General features: G+C 39.7%; 1 protein-coding gene across 1 annotated transcript in view; it reads right to left on the bottom strand.

Annotated features, from left to right (window-relative positions):
- Positions 1-18,796, bottom strand: part of LOC123241271 (arachidonate 5-lipoxygenase activating protein) — a 33,948-nt gene that overhangs the window by 13,929 nt on the left and 1,223 nt on the right. Inside the window, exon 2 of the mRNA XM_044668963.1 lies at positions 1,401-1,500. Coding sequence (XP_044524898.1) covers positions 1,401-1,500 — 100 coding nt within the window. The remainder of the gene's footprint in view (positions 1-1,400; positions 1,501-18,796) is intronic.

The following is an 18,796-nucleotide window of genomic DNA, read 5'->3' on the forward strand; positions in this document are numbered from 1 at the left end:
GAGGAGGAGGAGGAGGAGGAGGAGAAATCTTTTATTTCGGAACTTGGCCTGGGTCTGACCCTAAGCGTACATGTTTCAATAAAGAAACCAAGCCAGAAAACTAAATATCATTAGATAATAGCAGTTGCTAGATGCACCTGACAATGAATAAGAAAATGCAGGAGAGAAAAAGTTGAAGGTGAATCCCACTGGCCCTCCTCTTCCCTAGCTTACCCACTCTATAGTTAAATAAATGAAAATCCTGACCAGATGAGGGCCTAAGAAAAAGTATGTCAGTGAATCAATGGGCAGTCACTGGGCTGACCTCATGTGCCTTAAGTACTTGCAGAAAAGTTTAATTCACTAAGAAGCAAACTGGGCTTAATGGCTGGATTTCCAGAGCAGCTCCTGCTGCCAGGAGGGCAGCCCAAGGATCCTCTCTTGTCTCCCTTTGATTTGAATTTTCTCTTTGTTTGTTTCTATTATTTTTGAGACTCCTGTTGTGGTTTTCCAAGATGTCCTGGATCTTCCCCTTTTGCATTATCTTCAAGGACATCCAAGTCATGACTGACTAGAACAAGTGAAGGCGAACTAGTTAGGGAGTTCAATTAACATCTGCCTAGTGTATGTAGGGGGGACAGTAGGGGAGGGGGAGGGAAGGTGAGATGAGGGTGGAATACACCTGGAATAGGAGAATGCATTGCTAATGGGTCCTTTAGACCTTGGTGAAGCAGGCAAATGAGTAACTGCCTAGAAACCTTTATTTAGATTCAGCAACAAAAGAAAAATGCTTAATTTGAATAACATCCATTTGAATTTATATCTCCAGTTTCACCTCTCTCTCTACACTCCTTGACTCATGTGTTTTCCAACAGTCCCTTTTACACAAAATGGAAAAAGGGAGAAGAAAGTCAAAAGAAGCATTTCAGAAATCCTCTACTATTGTTTCATAAACCCAAAGGCCACTCCTCTCAACTTCCCCCATGGGTGGAAAGGAGTAAGTGTGTAAGGAGGAGGCTGGTACAAAGTTTTGTAGCAGGTTTTTGGTGGCTCTGGTGATGAGTAAAGCCAGTTTCCATGACAGCAGCATTGGACTAACCTCAAAGGAAGTTGGGTGACTGCCCTGACTAGTGGGCTAACCCACAATCTTCCGGTACAGGGAGTACCCAGTAACTGGCTCCACCCCTCTCCTAAACCCACCCTTTCATAACTTCATGGGGGATAGAGTCAAGCCTCCAAAGCCCTGCCGGCTGGAAGAACCACCTCATAGACACTCCATCTAATTCTCACTTCATGAAAACTGAGTAATCTTCTAAACGGATATATTTGATATGTGCATATTTCAATGATGGTATAGAACATGCCTGTCCTGCTAGCTTCTCTCCCGCTTTTAAACAGTTGCATGAAGTCTGAGGACTTACTTGGCTGTGTAGACACGCTCAAAAGCAAAGGTCCCGGTTCGCTGGAAGCTCCTCCCATTTTGGCTCCGACTTTCATGTTCTACTTTGTGTGCAAAGAACCCTACGCAAAGATAAGTTTAAAGTTGAATGGAAGGTAGTTTCTGAAATCCCATGTTCTCATTCCATAATTCACCAGGGCTTCAAACAGTCCCCAAGATGCATCTCACCAAAAGTTAAGCTTATTCTCTGGTATATTGTACCGTCTTCCCACCTTAGTATCTTCATTCTGAGTAAGACGACAGGAGAAAAGGTAGCTATTTCATGTGCCCCCAAAGTAGTGAAGACACACAGGTTTTTAATCAGACACAATGTTAGGCACCAGGCAAAGCTCTAGGGGTGGTAGATCACTACTCCTTACTCCTCTCTCTGAAAAAGTATTTTGCTGTCCTTGGGCATAGACCAGCATCCCCTTCCATAAGAGACCTAGATGGGAGGAATCCAAGATGGGAGATGTAATAGCAATGTATTCCAGGTGGGAGCGTGCCAGCCAAATTCCAAGGGCTTGAAAGTGGATGAAAGAATAGTCCAGGACCAAAAAGTATTTGCAGAATTCAGATAGTCAGAATTTCAGTTTTTAGAATTTTCTGTCCACAGCCCAAACTAAATCTGGGTGATGTGAGTGGGAGTAGCAACCAATTCTAACAATCTTAGCATCTGGGGAGAGGAGCCAAAGATACACCTCTAATTCACTTGAGCAAGGGTAGGGGCAGGGTGGCAGTGATCCTAAAAGGCTGCTGCTGGAAAGTGGCTTCTCCAGGAAAACACTCAATTGGGGAAGGGATGAGGTGTAGCCATTGAGAGGAAGAAGAAAAAAACATCACCATCTGGAAGCTTCCTATTTTAACTAATAGTTCTTGCTAACTAGGCACAAAGTTCACTGTCTCTTTGCAGCTGAAAAGGGCTACAAGTGCTGTCCACATGTTACAAATGCTGGCACCAGGGATCAAAGACCTGGCACTCTATCCTAGTTATGACTCTAATGGAAACATCTAAAACGATGAAATTCTGAGTATGCAGTTGTGAAAATTTAGAAATTATAAAGAAAATGATACCATCACAGAATTGTAAAGAACCTCAATGGCATTTAGTCTCTTCTGTTTTGGAACCAATACACAGTATCATTTCTAAGACAGAAGGTATGAGTTTTGTTTTGGGAGGGAGGCAGTTAAGTGAATTGTCTCCCCAAGATTCAAAAAATAAAATAGGTGGGGGCAGCTGGGGGGCTTAGTAGATTGAGAGTCAGGCCCAGAGATAGGAGGTCTTGAGTTCAAATCTGGCCTCAGCCACTTCCTAGCTGGGTGACCCTGAGCAAGTCACTTAACCCCCATTGCCTAGCCCTTACCACTCTTCTGCCTTAGAACCAATATCCAGTATTGATTCTAATATGGAAGGTAAGGGTTTTTTAAAAAATAAAATAAAATAGGTTTAAAACTAAAACTATTCTCTGAGAAAAGAGAATAATGAAGAAGATAAATCAAATGTTTGAGAAAGACAGGTAATGTTAACAGAGAGTTGAGAGGGCAGAAATACTCAACACCTATTTTGCTTCCATCTTTGCCTAGAGTTCCCTCTTTTCTCCTCCTCCTCATCTAACATCCTTATTCAGATGACTTCTGCCAATATCTCCTTCCTTTACTCCTTGTGTCACATGAAGAGGCAAACTCCTCTACATCGATACTAGATCCCATCTCATCTTCTCTAGCAAATTGCCTCCTCTATCATCTCTAGTTTTTTTTCTAATCTTCAGCCTCTCTCAATCTACTGGCTCCTACCCTACTACCTACCAATACAACTATGTCTTTTGCATCCCTAAAAAAATCTACAATCTCTTTATCCATTCTCCTGTATCTTTCATCCCATCCCCTTCTTGTCTAAACACCTTGAAAAAGTCATCTAAAATTAGTACTTACATTTTCTTTCACTGGATTCTAAACCTACTTCAGTATGGCTTCCCTCCTTATCTTTTGACTGAAATCACTCTCTCCAAAGTCACTAGAGATTGTCATAGCTAATGGCCTCTTCTCATCCTTCTTGACCTCTTGGCAACATTTGAAACACAGCCCATCTTTGCACATATCTTTAGATCTATCTCAGAAATAAAAGTGCCTTGACTCTGTCTCAGAAACTTTTTCTCCTTCTTCAGCCCATTAGCACTACTTGGAATCATTCCATCAACCGTTTGAAATATAGTCCACAAATATGATTAACTCTAACACTGGTATGTTTTTAGGCAAAATCTGAGTAAAACTGATCTGACATGAGTATTACCTGTCTAAAATATGAATTACATTAAGTATGACAAGGCAGCTAGGCGAGACAATGTATAGAGTAATGGGCCTGAGGTCAGGAAAACTCATTTTCCTGAGTTCTAATCTTGCCTCAAACACTTAACTAGCTATGTGACTCTGAGTAAGTCACTAAACCCTATTTGCCTCAGTTTCCTCATCTGTAAAAGAATTGGAGAAGAAAATGGCAAACCACTCTAGTATCTTTGCCAAGAAAACTTCAAATAGACTCACAAAGAATTAGATATGTCTAAAAAAACAATGTAGGGCAAAGAAGTGTACAATTTCAACAGGATACAGTATTCCAAACCATTTCCAAATAGAATCCAAGATTAGGTGAAGGGTTTTAGGTCCAATGATTTTTAGTAGTTTCCATGAGTACATTTTTGGATATCTTGTGATTGGTTATGCTCCTTCTGAGTGTATATTATTTATCCTGAGAAATCATTTTTTCAGTCATGTTGGATATTCATTGAGCATCTATCTAACTTTCAGTTTCTACATTTTTCAAGTGGTGGTGTTTTTTTTTCCCTTCATAAGTAGTCTCCTCTGAGGATTCTTAGGTATTAGAATATTTTGCACTTGCCATTTAGGTGGCATGGTGAATAAAGTGCTACACCTGTAATCAAGAAGACCTCAGTTCAAATCCCACCTCAGATATTTTCTAACTGTGTGGCCCTGGACAAATCATATAACCTCTGTCTCCCCCAGTTTCCTTAACCGTAAAATGAAGATGCTAATGAACTCTGTGGAACTCCACTATCTAACTCATGGAGTTGCTGTGAGGATTTAATGAGATAATATTGTTAAAGTGCTTGGCACAGTGATAGGTGCTTAACAAATGTTTGTTCCCTCCTCCACTTCCCTTCTTTTGGTCTTCCAATCCTTTTTAGAAGCTTGTAACAGGTTTTATTGGGTTTCCCAGGCATTTGATCATTATTATGGTAGTTCAGGTATTTAATTTTTCCCCTCCAATCTGAAAATCCCATCTCTGCCACAGAAAGTTTATCAGGTAGCAGGAGGTAACCACGCTAGTTTAAATTTCCTAATAGGAAAGGAGAATGACACCTGGAATATTCTTAAGAGTGCCCTCCCATGTAGAAGAGCAGATTTCAAAGGGTCTGTTAAAAGGCAGAATCTTTGTGGTCTGATTTTTACAAGGAAAGCTGGGTAAAGAAGGAAAGAGAATTCCAGAACCAAATGGTCCCAATGAAGAAGATGAATAGAGTACAAAGACATGGTTGGATAAGGAATTCATGGATTAAGTTTTTTTTAAACACCTGCACAGAAGATAGAAGCAAGAATAAGTGGCTAAGAATGAATATAAAAGACTGCTACAAACTTATAAGAATAATGTCAGGAATAAAAAGATTTGTCAGGCTGATGCTTATGATGAAGGCTAAAAAGCACAGAAAAGGCATTTTATGAAATACTAGAAGAGTTGAAGCTCAAATATCAGACAGGACTAGTTTATCTGAAGGTAGCAGCATAGAGTAGAAAAATCACTGGCTATGGGATCAGAATATCCTGGCTTAAATACTGTCTTTCCTATCTACTACCTCTGGGACTAAGTGCAAATCTTCCAGCCTCCCTGTACCTCAGTTTCCAAATTTGTAAACTGAGGGCTAACTGGTGTAGTTGGCAGAGTACTGGCTCTGGAAAGCCAAAAAGACTTCATCTTCCTGAGTTCAAGTGTAGCCTCAGATACTTCCTACCTGTGTGGGTAGTTCCTTAACCCCATTTGTCTCAGTTTCCTCATCTGTAAAATGTGCTGGAGAAGGAAATGGCAAACCATTCCAGTATTTCTGCCAAGAAAACCTCATGGACAGTATTGACGTGATGTAGTTAATGGAGTCACCAAGAGTAGGACATGGTAGATGAACAACAAAATGAGGAGACTAGACAAGATAATCTCTGAGGTCTCTTTAAGCTCTATGACCTTAGATTGGGCAATGACCACAGATCTCCAAGACCAAAAGAAAATGCTCAACTGCTATTCTGATTTTTTCTTAATTCATTTTTAAAATTTGAGTTTCAAATTCTCCCTCCCTTCAGCTCTTCCCCACACATTGAGAAGGGAAGTAATATGATAACCATTATACATGTAAAGTCATGCAAAACGTAATTCCATAGAACACCCAGCCAAGTAAACAACTCCTTTGTTGCTGATGTTCAGCTGCATCCAACTCTGTGGCCCCATTTGGGTCTTTCTTGGCAGAGATACTGGAGAGGTTTGCTATTTCCTTCTCCAGCTCATTTGACAGATGAGGAAACTGAGACAGACAGAGGTTAAGTGACTCACCCAGGGTCACATAGCTACTAAGTGTCTGAGGCCAGGTTTGAACTCAGATCTTGCTGACTCCAGACTCAGTTCTCTATTGACCATGACACCTACTTGTCAAACAACCCTTAAGGATTCTAAAAGATCTTGGAGATGTGATTGCCTTGTCAGTAATTCTCACAAAAGCATGCAGAATTAACAAGAGGTCAAAGGGCTAAAGCTGTGGAGCAGAGAGTCTAGGGCTGAAAGGGACCTGAGAAGCCATTTGGTCCAACTGCCTCATTTTACAGATAGGGAAACTCTGATGGTGGGCTAATTTTCAAAAAGAAAAGAGTTTTCAGATTACGGGCAGCTGAAATTGGCTATCAATTCTTATAAAACTTTAGAACAAATTGTTGAAGGAATGGTTTGTGAGCACTTTGAAAGGGAAGTGACTGTCCAAGAGAGTCACCACAGATACATCCAGAACAAATCATGCCAAACTAATTTCATTTCCTTTTTTTTTCCCAAGGGTTACTTGATGGTAGATAGCTCAGGGATATGTCATAGACGTGCTTTTCAATTGTTTCAGTCCTGTCTGACTCTCTGTGACCCCATTTGAGTTTTCTTGGCAGTGATATTGATGCAGTTTGTCATTTCTTTCTCCAGCTCATTTTATAGATGAGGAAACTGAGGCAAGCAGGGTTAAGTGACATGCCCAGAGTCACGCAGCTAGTATGTAAAGCCAGATCTGAACTCAGTTCTTCCTGACTCCAGACCTCATACTCTATCCACTGTGCAATGTAGTTGCCCTTGTCATAGAGAGAGTATAGATATTTAATAGATAAGTGCTTATGGTTGATAATAACTTTCTGGAAAAGATAGGAAGAGTTAGTTTGGAAAAGAACAAAGTTAAGTAGATTTGAAACTGGTGGAACAACATGAACCAACAGAAAGATCTCTGGGGAAGGGCTCTGTCCTTAGCCTATTTTGGTAGTGCCTTGGATAGAAGCATAAATGTTATGCTTATCAGATTTGCAGATGAAACAAATCTGAAGGGGATAGCTAACCTATAAGATGACTGAATTAGAGTCCAAAAAGGTTGTAACAGGCTTAGGAAATGGAATAAATCTAATAAGATGAAATTAGTAAGGGTAAGTGAAAAAAAAAGTCTTACACTTGGATTCCAAAAATCTACTGTACGGGTAAGGTATGAAGAAGACGCGTGAGGCAGCAAGATTAGCTAATTTCACATCCCAGTTCTGTTATCTGCTACCTGTGTGTCCTTGGGCAAGACACTTGAGTCTCTGAATCTTCCTTTTCCCATCTGCAAAAGGAGGGATTAGGACTAGATAACCTCTAAATTCTTTTCAAGCTCTGTGATCCTATGATCCAGCTAGGATCCAGAAAAGTTTGAGGGCAGGGTTACAAACTTAATATGAGTCGACAGTATAATGTGACAACTAAGTGATATGACCAAAATTAATGTGGACTAGGGGCAGCTAGGTGACTCGATGAATTGAAAGCCAGTCCTAGAGACAGATAGGACCTCAGACATTCAGACGTTTCCTAGCTGTGTGACCATGGTCAAGTCACTTAACCCCCATTAACTAGCCCTTATCACTCCTGCCTTAGAACCAATTCACAGTATTGATTGGAAGAGGAAAGGTAAGAGTTAAAAAATAATGTGGATTTAAACTGCCTTCATAGAAACTGAAGTTTTGGAATAAAAAATGTGATCATCCTCTATACTGTACCTTAATCAGACTACATTCTGGGAACCACATTTAGGGAACCACAATTTAGAACACTGATAAGCTATGGTGCCTCTAAATGAAGATGATTTATTAGTGAAAGGACTAGAAACCATATCATGTGATGGTTGATCAAAGGAATCAGAGAGACATACTCTAGAAAGAAGAATATGTTGTGGAGACATGATGGAAGACGTTGTCTGAGATGGTAGACTTGTTCTGCTTGTCCTAGAAGATGGAGTTAAGACTTGTAGGTGAATATTAGCTTAGGCTGTACATCCTTTAACTCTGAATGCATGCAGATTTCTGGGTTAAATGTACAGTATGTAAGTGTACCTCATTCAACTCCAGACCCCCATCCAAGGCTTATCACAGTCCCTAGCACATAATAGGCACTTAATAAATGGTTTATTGATTGGCCATCTCAGGTCATCTGGAAACCTCTAAATTTGTTCAAGGTGAGCAGACTAGAGAAGCAATATGCATTTAATTGGGGGGGAAATGAGTAAATTAGTAAAGGAATAGGAGACCATTCTCAGCACAAATGCTTCAAGAATTAGAAACTTATCCCTTAGCAAAACAGTAGGAAAATGTTCTCTTCCAAGACAATCCCCACTGCAGAGAGAACATAGCAAAGGTTTCTTGTGATTGCAAACTGAAGGTTTGGGAGTTTTACTAATGCAGTATCTGAATCTCTGCTTACTATACCTGCCAATCAATTTCAATCATATCAGTCCCAACAAAAAGTAAGCTCTCTCTCACTCTTCCTCTTCCTCTCCCCCTCCCTCTCTCCTCTCTCTTCCTCTCTCTCTCTCTCTCTCTCTCTCTTTCTCTCCATCTCTCTCCTTTTCTCTCTCTCCATCTCTCTGTCTCTGTCTCTGTCTCTCTGTCTCTCTCCCTCATACATAATCATTTTTAGTCATACTCTTCATGACCCTATTTGGGATTTTCTTGACAAAAATAGTTGAGTGTGCCATTTCCTTCTCCAACTCATTTTACAAATAAGGAAACTGAGGCAAATAAAGTTGAGTGATTTGTCCAGGGTTATTGAAGCTAGTGAGTGCCTGAAGCTAGATTTGAACTCAAGATTAGTTTTCTGACCCAAGACCTGGCAAGGCTGCTTATTCTAAATGATCTGTGAGGCAACTAGGTGGAATAGTGAACAGAGTGGTGGACTTGGAATTGGGAAGATGCTATCTTAAACACTCACTAACTGTGTGTCTAACCCTGGGCAAAGTTACCTAAACTTTCTCACCTTCAATTTCTTTATCTATAAAATGGGGATAATTTATGTCACTGACTTCACCAAGCTACTGTATGGATCAAATGAGATAACATACATAGAGTGCTTGTAAACGTATTCACATAGTGCTTTACAAAGTATTACATACATGTTATTATAAAAATATCATATGGTGGCTTGCCAATAAGAATCCCAAGGGTTTATACAGAGATTTCTTTTTAAATACCAGGCTCTAAAAGGGTGGAAACCATTTTGCTAGAGTGGGTCTGGAGTACAGCCCTCTATCTGTTAGCTGTCAAAGCTTTGCCTGAAATATGATTGGTCAGTGTACTTCCAGATCAGGAGTGGGTCACTAGATGACCAATGGACCAAAGAAAGACAACTTGATCCAAGTGTGACAAACTCTAAAACCTACTGCTACTCTCTTCCTCTTGTCACTTTTGTGCAAACACTGATCCTTATAATACAGTTGTTTATGTTGGTCAAGATGCCATATATACCTGTTGTCTTTGTCAAGGAGACTCTAAATACCCCCATTGCCTTGGATGACTTCTGGTGTCTATGTCCATATGAACTGAGATAGTCTTGAGCAATTATTAGAAAGTATCTGGGAGCAGCTGGGTGGCTTAGTGAATTGAGAGCCAGAGCTAGAGATGGAAGGTCCCAGGTTCAAATCTGGCCTCAGACACTTACTAACTGTGTGACTCTGGCAAGTCATTTAACCCCCACTGCCTAGTCCTTACCATTCTTCTGCCTTGGAACTAGTACATAGTATTGATTCTAAGATGGAAGGTAAGAGTTGTTGTTGTTGTTGTTTTTAATGATTAAGAATTGATTACATGAGGGGAAATGACACCTAGGATAAAGAAAGAATAAAAATGGAAATTCCCAGTCATTCACAGGAGAAAATAACCAGACAGAAATTATTCTGGGGTTCAATTTTCTCATTTATAAAATAAGGAGTCTGGACTTGATGACCACCAACGTCCATATCTATAATCCACTGAGATAAGAAGCTTATAAGACTCATGCCAAAGGAGATATTCCCATTGAGATTGGTGTTTCCCAATGGACTTCCAATTCTGAAGTACTTGGCTTCTGAGTCTAGGTCAGAAGTGATAGAAGAAATCAGAACTGGAGAGCAACAAAATTAGAGGAAAAAAGGAGAAAAAAGATTTAGAACTGGTGGCAAGTTGGACTTAGCAGGGCTACATCCATGGGGATGATCCCATACATCCCTTCACTCTTCGAGGGAACAGGCAGTCAGCACAGGTCTGGGAGCCAACATGTTCAGTGGCCAACGTTCCTGCAGCCGTCAATATTGGATGGAGAAGCCTAGTGCCCCGTCCAGGGCTGACAAACTGCTGGAACAATTGCTTGTTAGCAGGTAGCAGGTGCAGTTACTAATAGCTTGCCCTGTCTGCTATTCAAGACCAGAAAGGATCAAGTAGGAAAGGAGGTTCCATCCTAGGTGGGAGAGGAGGGAGAACTGGGATTTGCTATACTTTCTGCTACTATTACTGATATCATCAAGTCTTTACTAATCTAATTAATGTGTTTGTTTTACAATGACCTTGAGGGTGCATGTTAACAGCTGGAATCTACCCAAGGGAGCATGGTGGGTAGGGGTTTGCCAGTGATTGACAGATAAGCCCTACACAGAGCCTAGGATGGGCAGAGTGCTAGGAGATTGACGGTAGAAAACACTCCTTCCTGTTGTCCCATGTCTGTTGCGTGCAGTACATATGCAGGACGTGTTACATATCTGTACCACAACAAACGGAATGACTAATGAAGTGATCTGGGGAATCTACCTAATGCAAGGAAGTAAATTCAATTCAATTATATATACATACACATTTATCTAGTTTATATTTATTAAATTGTTTTATTTATGTTATATATCAATTAGATTATATTAGAGTATTCCATTAAATTTACATATGTATTTATTTGGGTTTTTCTTTTTCTCAAGAGGAATAAATTATTGTGTGAAGTCCTAATCTTCCATTTCTTCAAAGTTCAGAAAGTCATCCCCTAATTCAAGCGACTGGAGTGGGAGAGGCTCAGAGGCTTTTCTTCTGCCCCCTTCTCTCTTTCCAGGATTCCCTCAAAATCTTTGCTGGAACTGCTCTCAGGAAATCTGTCAGGCATTGTGTTAAGCCCTGGGGATATAAAGAAAGACAAAAAATAGTCCCTAACTTTGAGGAATTTCATATTCTATTGGGGCAAACAGTTGTATATTCAAGATATATACAGTGAAAATAAAATGTCATCTCAGAACTATTGTTCTGAGAGTGGAGATGTTGAGGACTCAGAAAAGGCCTCCTGCAGAAGGTAGGATTTAAGTTCTCTCCTCTAAGCTACCAGACTGTTAAATGCTGGTTTCTAAACTAGCTTACTGTTTTTACAGGATCACCAGAAAGCATGACAGTCTCTCAAACCAATTCCAACATTCAGGCTGCCCCTCCACATCAAGGAGACTTGGGGCAAGCAGAACCCCCACAATCCAGAAACTACAAGTAAAAATTTTTGGTCATCCCATTGTGCTAGAGAGTCTGAATTTTTTCTTTTTCTTTTAAGGGGTGTTTATAGCACCATTCTGTAAAATTTGGGTTAAGTATTTGGTCTTAGGCTATAATGTAGGTCAATGTTAATATTTCTCGCCTTTCTGTGTTGTCTGCTGGTTTTCCTGTTCTCTTTGCAAACTTTAACTTTTTATTTGTTTAATTTTTAAAAGAAATTGTGTATATTTATGGTATTAAAAGATAAAATATGAGGTGCGGGCTCAGTGGATGTCAAGCCTAGAGACAGGAAGTCCTGGGTTCAAATATGACTTCCTAGTGATGTGACCCTGGACAAGTCACTAAATCCCCATCTCCTAGCCCTTATCACTGTTCTGCCTTGGAACCAATACATAGTATTGGTTCTACAACAGAAGATAAAGGTTTAAAAAAAAAAAGATAAAATAAGTTAGAATTATGTAATACAAAACATATATTTTATGTATTTTTGAGTTCTTAAACCTTTGTCTGTGGCTTCTACAAAACTCTCTAAAAATTTCCACTTAATTTCTTATGCCGACTGTAATATATCAAAACCATGATGGGGAAAGTCAAGATGTGGAAGGGATGCCGTACTTCCTATAACATCACTCTATCTCTCCAGTGGCTGGAAGCATTCTAGACCTTCCACATCCAATTCTCTTAGTTTAGTGACTTCGAATAGCTGATAGATTCAATAGAAGTGTCTAGACCTTTTCACACCTAGTTTATAGCTTTGATTTAAAAAATCCAAGTCTTCTCTAATTATTGAGGCAGGAATATGGAGCACACCTCTTACAATGGAAAGTCAATCTTTCCTGCAAACACTGCAGGAAGTCAAATGTTCTAATACATTGGTGGGAAAGTTACAATTGATCTAATTGTTCTGGAAGGCAATTGGAAATTATTTGATAAAATTTACTAAATTGTTCATAGCCTTTGAGCCAACAAACTTCCACTACTAAGTATTCCCAAGGAAGCTGAAGACAAAAAGAAAAATCCAATATAAACGAAATCATTGAGTGGCCCTTTGTGTGGTAGTCAAAAGCCAGAAGTAAAGTGAACGGCCACCAATTAGGGAATGGTTGAGTAAATGTGAAACATCTTATTACAATATTATTGCACTATAAGAAATGACAAATATGAGCAACTCAGAAATATGGGAAGACTTGTATGAGCTTATGGAGAGTAAAGTACCTGTAACGAACACCAAGAGAACTATATACACAATTATTAAAATAATGGAAAGAAAAACATCACAAAAAGGTAACCAAATTCACAATAAATACATCTAACAATAAATCTAGGTCAGATGACAATAGATGACAAATGCAGTGGACGTGGGTGGATACAGTGGCTGTGTTTGGCTTGTTTTGTTTAACTTTTTGTCATTGTTATAAGGGAGGGTTCTGGGTGATAGGGAAGGGTATATAGGGAAATGATTGACATTAGTAAAAGTTTTAAATAAAAACAAAGAAGTTAATAAAAGTTTTAAATAAAAGACAAAGAAGTTAATACAAGTTTTAAATAAAAACTGGTACTTTGCATATGGCATCAATAAATATTTGTTAAATGTTGAATGAGAAGATGACAGAATTATTATTCAAAATGCTTTCAACAGGATGAGTTGGAACCCACAAGATCAATGTGGGGATAAATGTAAATGCTTGCTTAAAATTGGGGGTGAGGAGTCCACAAGTATAGGATAGAGATGTTACTTGGCAATAACTATTTCAGGATTTTTGATGACCACAAAGTCAGTAAGTAAAACAGGAGGGTGGGACAGAGCCTTTAAAGACTAACAGAGGGGGCAGCTAGGTCACTCAGTGGGTTGAGAACCAGGCCTATAGATAAGAGGTCCTCGGTTCAAATCTGGCTTCAGACATTTCCTAGCTGGGTGACCCTGGGCAAGTCACTTAACCCCCATTACCTAGCCCTTACTACTCTTCTGCCTTAGAACCAAAACATAGTACTGATTCTAAGGTGAAAGGTAAGGGTTATTAAAAAAATTAAATTAAATTAAATTAACATAATAATAAAATTAATTAAAATTAAAAAATAAAAAAGACTAACAGAGAAGGCAATTAGGTAGCTCAGAGAGCCAGACCTGGAGACAGGAGGTTCTGGGTTCAAATTTGACCTAAGATACTTCCTAGTTGTGTGACCCTGGGCAAGTCACTTAATCCCCATTACCACTCTTCTGCCCTGGAACCAATATACAGTACTGATTCTAAGATGAAGGGTAAGAGTATAAAAAATTAAAAATTAAAAAAAGACTAACAGAAGCTCAGGTTGCTTTAATAGATATAGATTGTCTAGATTACAAAAAACAACAGTCCTGTCATATTGGTCAGACCATGTCTGTAATATTTATTCAGTTCTGGGTAGAACCACAGGGAAAGGCCAAATTAAAAGGTACCAAACTGGCTCAAGGTCATTCAGGAGGGAGGGCAGCTACTGGTAGGAGTCAATGATGGGAAGAATGAAGGGAAAGAGGAGAGCCATCAGCACTCCAGGCTCCTTGAGGAATATGGTTGTTCACCAAGCCCTTTTACCAAGGTCTGAGGAACTTAGATCCAGCTATCTCTCACTCCTCCATCCATGTACCCTCTCTGGACAGATCCTTCTGGACATGTATCCTCCTTCTGGACAGAACCGGAGGAACCACATGTGACCTACAATCATTCACTCCCTCCTCTACCACCTCCCCCCTTCCCATTACACACACACACACACACACACACACACACACACACACACACACACACACACATACATATAATATATAGACGTACTCAGAAGTCGCAAAAACTCAGACACAAATCTGCTTGGCCTGGGTGGATAGGTAAACTCCTAAACCAAATACTTGGCTGCCTCCAAGGAAGACCCCAGCCTTCACCCTCTGCTTAAGGTTGGACCCCAGCCAATATTTGTATGAAAGGGAAGACATGGGTGCTTAGAGTCCCACCTTCATGGGAATAGGAATGATGGTAGAAGTTGAGAAGAGACATGGGTGGGGAGGGAAGGGAATAAGACTTCCATTTATCACTTACCTGCTAACCTGAAACTGCCAAGCATTTCTAAAATAGCACTTAGCTTCAAAGAAGAATTAGTTGAAATAGAAAGTTATAGGTCTTCTCCATTTCACAAATCCCAGGGGGAAAGCCATCTCCTCTCCTTGTTTCTACTTCCTCTCCTCCCACTCACTTATCACTCCTTGTAATCTGACTTCCAACCTTACATCCAACTGGATTTACCCTCTCCAAGACTATCACTGATGTCTCAGCTGATAAATTTGATAGATAAATTTTCCCTAGTCCTTTCTGCTGGTTTTGACCAAGTTAACTATACCCCTCCTCCTGGATCGTCTGTCTTCTCTCAACTTTTATGAAACTTCTACCAATTCTACTTCTCTCTGACCACTTTTCTTGTGTCACTCTTCTTATCACTCTTCTTTAATTGCTTCATCTATATCCCACCTCCCTTACATAGGTGGCTTCCCTATCCTAAATTCTCTTCTCTTTCTCTTAGTGATTTCATCAGTCTTCATTGGTTTAAACATCATGTATTTGCAAATGATTTTCAGATCTTAATTTCTCTCCTAAGCTCCAATCAATAATCATCTGCCCACTCTGCCTACTCTATCTCTAGGTAGAAATGTCAAAATTCAATTCAATTCCACAAGTAGTTATTAAATATCTGCTATGTAGACCCAAAAAAGGGCTCACAAGGGGATTACTTTCTACTAAGAGTATTTCATATTCAGTGCACACACACAAAAAAAGCTCATTACCTCCCCCCACTCAAGTCCCTAAACCCTAAACCTAGAACATCAGTTCATTAAAAATAGGGACGAGTTTTCCGGTTATATTCTATATTCCCAGTGCCAAGAAGACTATTCATAAATGCTAGGGTCCTATTAAATGGGAAGTTACTGGATGATGCAAAGGGGCAAGCTCTTCCTTCACCCCATACCAGGATCCTTGTGTCTGTTTCCTCTTCTCCGATTAAAGATAATGGGAAAAATAACTTGGAAATTCAGATTTCTGAAAGGGAGAAAGCCAACTGGGAATCCTTAGCCTTTTGTCTCAGATACAAAAATTCCCAGTTCTCATATTGTAGGTACTGTTGTTTAATTTTTAATAAAATTCTATTGATTTATTTTTGTTTTTTGTTTTTTTACTTTTTTTTTTAAACCCTTGTACTTCGGTGTATTGTCTCATAGGTGGAAGATTGGTAAGGGTGGGCAATGGGGGTCAAGTGACTTGCCCAGGGTCACACAGCTGGGAAGTGGCTGAGGCCGGGTTTGAACCTAGGACCTCCTGTCTCTAGGCCTGACTCTCACTCCACTGAGCTACCCAGCTGCCCCCAATTTTTGTTTTTATATTAATCATATATCCCAAGATATCCCTCTACATCCATTTCTGAGAGAACCAATACATTATAACAAAGTTTCTTAAATGAGGTCTTACTAAAGGGGGAAAAAACAGTAAAAATAATCAACGTGTTAAAAAAAGAATAAACTTGACATCAAAGGAGGAAATCAAGAGAAGGGAGGCTGGAGAATCATCCCTTCTGTTGCGGTTGACGAAGTGATGACACCCATCGGACCACTGAAATATTTCTACACAATAAGTAGTAAGTCTGTGGGTAGATCTCCTGGAACTCAGACACCCATGATTTCCCTTCACAAAGCCAGGTTTTCATCAGCATAACTTCATTTTTCCCTCTCTTTCTTTCCCTTTATCCTTGTCTCCACTTTTCAATTAGCTTGTTTTCCTAAGAAAAGTGTTTTCTCTGAGTCTCTGTTTCCTGGCTCTGTCTTCCTGTCAGAAGCAGCTGGCAACCTTGCAGGATCAATTCAAAGTTTCCTGACTCCCTGTATCCAAGCAATGAATTTCTCTTTCTTGGAAAAGAAACCAGGTTTCACAAGCTTACAGGTTTGATTCTTGGAGCTAAGGGTTTTCAATTTGTTCTGGTTCAAGGTCTTGGATTTTTTCTTCTCCAAATCTAATTTTTCCTGCACCAATAGCTGGATATTTGCTACAAGTTCAAAAATCTCAATGACCAAAGGAACTTTGAAAGCAAAAAAAAGAGGAAGTGAAATCAGGGGGTCCTGATGTCTTTCCTCTATAAGCGTTCTACTCATTTGGAGGGAGGACTGATGTCACTGAATCAAACCCCAGAAGTAAGCCCTGAGGATGGTCATAGGATACAAACAGCACAATTTCTCATTGTTTGGGACTATGATAAGAATGGAGGCCCTTGTTTTAAAAAATGCAAATTTAAAAAATAATAATGTGCCAATAGAAAGGGGGCATGGATAGTTTCTCAAGCAAAAAAAAAATCCCATCATTTTTGCATGCTTTATTACTATTTTCAATGAGCCTATGAGTGGAACATTAGAGTTGCTTATGGTAAAAACAAAGAAATGTTTTTAAACATCATAGAATCATATAGGATTGATATCACAGAATCATAAAGCTCAGATACATCTATCTATTTCATTTTGCAGATGAGAAAGTAGAGGCCCACAGAGATTAAGTGACTTGCTCCTCTCATATCCTCAGACACACACACATTGCTGTGACATATATATGTCTACATCAAAAGAGAGGGGAAAGTCTAATTAAAAAATACATATGTTTTTTAGAAGTGTGCCTCAGTACCCAGGTGTCCTCTGACACCGAGCATTTGAAAAAAACTGTCTTGGAAAGACTTAAAATCTTTCATTTAGGGTTCTTTCCCCCATGTTCTTCCTCTTCCCATTCCCCAGTTTCTCATTTGAGATAAATAGGACATTTAACTCAATGTCACCAAGTTTACAAAAGTGCTTTGTTTTGTTCTTTCACTGGCTTGGCCACCAGGTGATGAAATATTTGAGCAGCAGCAACTCATAAAACACTCCTACCATGAGAGGTTGGGAACTAAAAGACGGAAGGGAAGCCAGAAGGGGGAATAGTAATACCTTTGAAATCACAAGTCCTTGAGGTAAGTCATCTCTAGTGGAACAGAAATTTATCTCCTATCTGCCTTTAAAATTATTGGTCAATTCCATAGATTGCTGGATGAGAGCAGGGCTTACTATCCAGGTCAGGGAACCAGCTGTCTGATTAGTTGTCTGGAATACTTTGGAAGAGATCAGTGCTTTCACCAAGAAACTCTGAGCTAAGAGCATTCAAGATCAATTCAATACTGAGGTTGGAGTCATGGATCCTGAATTTGAGTCCCAGCTGTGCCACTTCACTGCCTTTGGTCAAATTATTGCACCTAACCTTTGAGCTAGGTGGTATAATGGATAGACTGTCAGACCCGGAGTCAGGAGGACTGATTCTTCCTAAGTTCAAATAGGGCTTCAGACACTTATTAGCTGGACAAGTCACTTCACCCTGTTTGCCTCCATTTCCTTATCTATAAAATGAGCTGGAGAAAGAAATGGCAAACCATTCCAGTATCTTTGCCAAGAAAACCCCAAATCAGGTCATAAAGTGTTGGACACAACTGAATAACACCACCTTCGTTCAAATCACTTGATCTTGGTGTCCTCATTTATAAATGAGGATTTTGAATCAGATTACTTCTAAGGTCCCTTCCAGCTCCAAACTGATTCTTACCCCTTCTCCAGAACCATCTGAGTGGGCTAAGACATCTTTTGCTGTCTCATCCCAGAGCACTAATGCCTAAGAGCTAAACCCATGAGCTACAGAAGGATAAGGTCCCACTACAGAGCTAACCAAGGACTCCCAACCAACCAGGAGCTTTAAGGCATTTTCAAAAACACTTGGCTACCAACCACTAACTTTCCAGAGGAGAGGAATAGTTTCTCATGGCTTTGGCTAGCCGTTATTGATGATAGAGTGGCAGAGAGTCTAACTTATGTGCCTGAGAGGAATGTTGATGCCCTGAAGATAAATGAACATAAACAAAGTTTCTTCACTGAGCTATAATTTCTGTATCATGTAGATTTGCTACAAGAAAAAAAAGTTTAGAGCAAAAGTGGCAAATGGTTATGAACTGAATTCTTTAAAGAGTGTCTAAGTCACTATTAACATTCTGGATCCCTCGCAAAGGTCGATGTGGCTACAGACTAAGGGGGTTTGCATCTCTGTGTTGCAGAATGGAGGACTCTACAGGGAAATTCTTCTCTTTGGTCAGGAAACAATAAAGAGAGTATATTTGCAGGCTTAAAAGACAAAAGAGCATCCCAAACTTGATGAAGTAGCCGGAAGTTCTTAGCTACCAATGTAGCTAAATGCTAAATGATAGTTATTA

Source organism: Gracilinanus agilis, chromosome 3 (genome assembly GCF_016433145.1).
Source record: "Gracilinanus agilis isolate LMUSP501 chromosome 3, AgileGrace, whole genome shotgun sequence".
NCBI lineage: Eukaryota > Metazoa > Chordata > Mammalia > Didelphimorphia > Didelphidae > Gracilinanus > Gracilinanus agilis.